Raw genomic sequence first — 2,899 nt, forward strand, 5'->3', positions numbered from 1 at the left:
CAAGAAAGGCTCCCCCATAGGGCTCTCAGCCCCCCGAAGTCAGAGCAGGTTCCCAGCCATGGCACATAATCCCATGGGACATGCCCTAGGGATACTATCTCTCCTTGCAAGCCGTGGCCGGAGCAGAATTTCACCCACGTTGTCGTGTCAAATTCGTCATTGCCTTTGCCAGTTTTCCGGCAATTTCCCCATTTCCAGCTAATATCCAAGAACCATGCACAGTTCATCAAAGGAGGGAGATGAAAGCCACTCACTTTTATTCACACTGGATTCCCAGCCCTGGGATACAAAGCAGCTGTGAGCCAGAGCTTCATTGCTCAGCCTCTCCACTGCTTCCAGAGAGAGAGAAGCGTGGGAGGACAGAGCCTGCTCCGTGGCTTTCGGGAGGGGGGAAGGCAGCAGATCCCGGGATGAGCATCACGGGGTTGGGATACAGAGTTTCCATCCTAGGCATCTCCCAGGAGGGTAAACAGAAACAACTCAGAGCAAAACAAAAATGCCAAGAGGTGACAGCCAAATCCTTTTGCCCTCCCGACTGTTTGCCATGTCCACAAACACCCATCACCAGGAGAATTCCAGCCAGGAGCATGCCCAGGGAAAGCCTTGTGCCAGCCCCATCAGCAGTGGAGGAAGCATCCCTGCACTGCTTGTCTATCCCCAGGGATTTAAGGACACAGGGAAGGGAATGACCGAAGATATTAGACATGGACAGGCTGGCTGAGGGTTTCCAAAAGGACATTGCAGCCTGGAAGTAGTTGCAATGTGATTTTGGGTTGAACACCTAAGGCAGAACAGCTTTGGCATTCCCGATTGGATCAAAGCCTTGGTGCTTCCAGATGGGGCTGCAAATACCTCTGTAATGGAGAGGAGTAGGCAGGGGACAGCACTCAGAAGGGCAAATCAAGGATTGAGGGGTGGCAATCCAGGTGGAAAGCATGGCTCCATCCCAGCTGGACACGTGATGAGGTGTCTGTGTCTCTCCGAGGGTAGATCTGGCCAACTGCAAGCTGATGAACTTCCCTGTTGGCATCTACAAAGCCATGAGGAGTGTCACCGAGGGCATCCAGCGCATCTCCCTGGCAAACAATGAGCTCAAGTCCATCACCAGCCGATTTGTCACCACCTTCAGCCAGCTCAGAGGTAAGGAACATCCACTTCCAGGCCCCCAGGACCCTCAAAGAGCCCCCAGGTCGATGCAGAGGGGGCACAGCACCAGAGAGTCTCCACACTTTTCACACCTCTGTGCTCACACCTCATTCCAAACACTACTTCAGATCCCTAAAAATCCACTTTTCCTTACTCTTTCTGTCCCTTACTGGAAGGGAGCACTGGTTTCCTTATAGCCACCCTCTCACATTCATGCCATGACACCTGCCAGCAGCATCCAGGCTGCTGTGGGGTCACTTACCATCCCTTCAGCTCCCTCCAGGGATGGAGCTGGGGGTGAGGGGGAACAGGGCAGGAAAAGCAGCCTGGGAATACCAGGGCACAGCAGAGATGGGGCATTCCAGGCTGCCAAAGGTATGCTGGCCTGGTGCTGGCTAAGTAGTCCCCAGCATGAGACTTCACTGATAGTCAGTCACTGCAGGAGATGGGGATGGTCATCAGTGCCATAGGGACACATCCCTGCAGAGCCCAGTGAAAGCAGACAGAAGCTAATCCACTGAAAGATGGCCATGCAAGTACGCAGAGCAGCCAGTACCATGGTACTGTGCACTGGGGACTGCACTGGGGCTGCTCTGGCAGCTTATAAAATCAGTTATTCTGCTTGGACAATGCACCACACAATGTCACCATGGTGGGTGTCTGGGGAGGCTTCCCTGGCTCTGGAGCCAGAGCATCATCAGTGACATCTCCCCTAGGCTGGGGAAAAGAAACACATGGAGCAAAGGAAATCAATTTTCATTTTCTAGACAGCACAACAAGCCCTGAAGGGCAAAAAGGTCTTGTTTCCCAGCAAGGGCTTTGCTCCACCAGTGAACAAATCACTCTGGTGATGAACACACCAGGTCTCAGTGGGGCTGGTGCAGGGGAGAGATGCCCCAGGGCTGGGGCCAGCCTGAATAAGGCAGGATCTATAAATACCAGGTATGAGCAGGTGCAGGGCAGCTTGTGTGGGTATTTATAGAGCACAAAGTCCTGTGTCACTGGAGAAGGGCACTGGGGCAGTGGGATTTGGGTTCTGTTCCCATGGCTAATGGACTTTCATGCAGGAGTACTGCTCCTGGTCACACAGGAGCACATTTCTGAGAGAGAAAGGATCACAGAGGGGTAAACTGAGTAGAATAGGTATTTTTCACATATAAAAACATTTCTTCCACCACTCTGCTGATTCCCCAGAAGGATTTGAGGCACATGAAGATAGAGAACTAGCCTTAAGCCATGACAAATGTCTATTGGGGGTGTAATTGCATTGACTTTACTAGAAAATATTTCTTATTTCAACAGCCACTGCTTGCAAAATGCTGCACAGGTTACATCAGCAAAGCTTGAGGAAGACAAGAAAAACCTCACTCCTAAAAGTGGCATTCCTAGCAGGCAGAAGTACAATGGCAAACCATGGAAAATAGCCCAAATAATCCTATTTGTGGAGCTGGAATTCCATGGCTGGACCTGGCACCCACAGGGTGTAAATTAAGCTATGCATTGATGATTTTCCCATCTTTTTCCCTGCATCCCAACACCTCTCTTCTCTCTTCACAGAGCTCAACCTGGCAGGGAACTACCTGCACCGACTGCCTGAGGAGATCACATCCCTGCGGCACCTCCAGGCCATTGACCTCTCCCGCAACAGATTCCGGCGCTTCCCGGAGCCCTTGGCCACTGTCCCTGCCCTGGAGACCATTGATCTGGAAGAGAATGAGATCACAGGTGAGGAGGGTGAGGATGGGCATCACTT

General features: G+C 52.0%; 1 protein-coding gene across 1 annotated transcript in view; it reads left to right on the top strand.

Annotated features, from left to right (window-relative positions):
* The window catches only part of LRRC20 (leucine rich repeat containing 20), a 7,699-nt gene that overhangs the window by 202 nt on the left and 4,598 nt on the right, over positions 1-2,899 (top strand). Inside the window, exons 2-3 of the mRNA XM_009069840.1 lie at positions 991-1,140; positions 2,704-2,871. Of these exons, the coding sequence (XP_009068088.1) occupies positions 991-1,140; positions 2,704-2,871 (318 nt within the window). The remainder of the gene's footprint in view (positions 1-990; positions 1,141-2,703; positions 2,872-2,899) is intronic.

Source organism: Acanthisitta chloris, unplaced genomic scaffold (genome assembly GCF_000695815.1).
Source record: "Acanthisitta chloris isolate BGI_N310 unplaced genomic scaffold, ASM69581v1 scaffold38462, whole genome shotgun sequence".
Classification (NCBI taxonomy): domain Eukaryota; kingdom Metazoa; phylum Chordata; class Aves; order Passeriformes; family Acanthisittidae; genus Acanthisitta; species Acanthisitta chloris.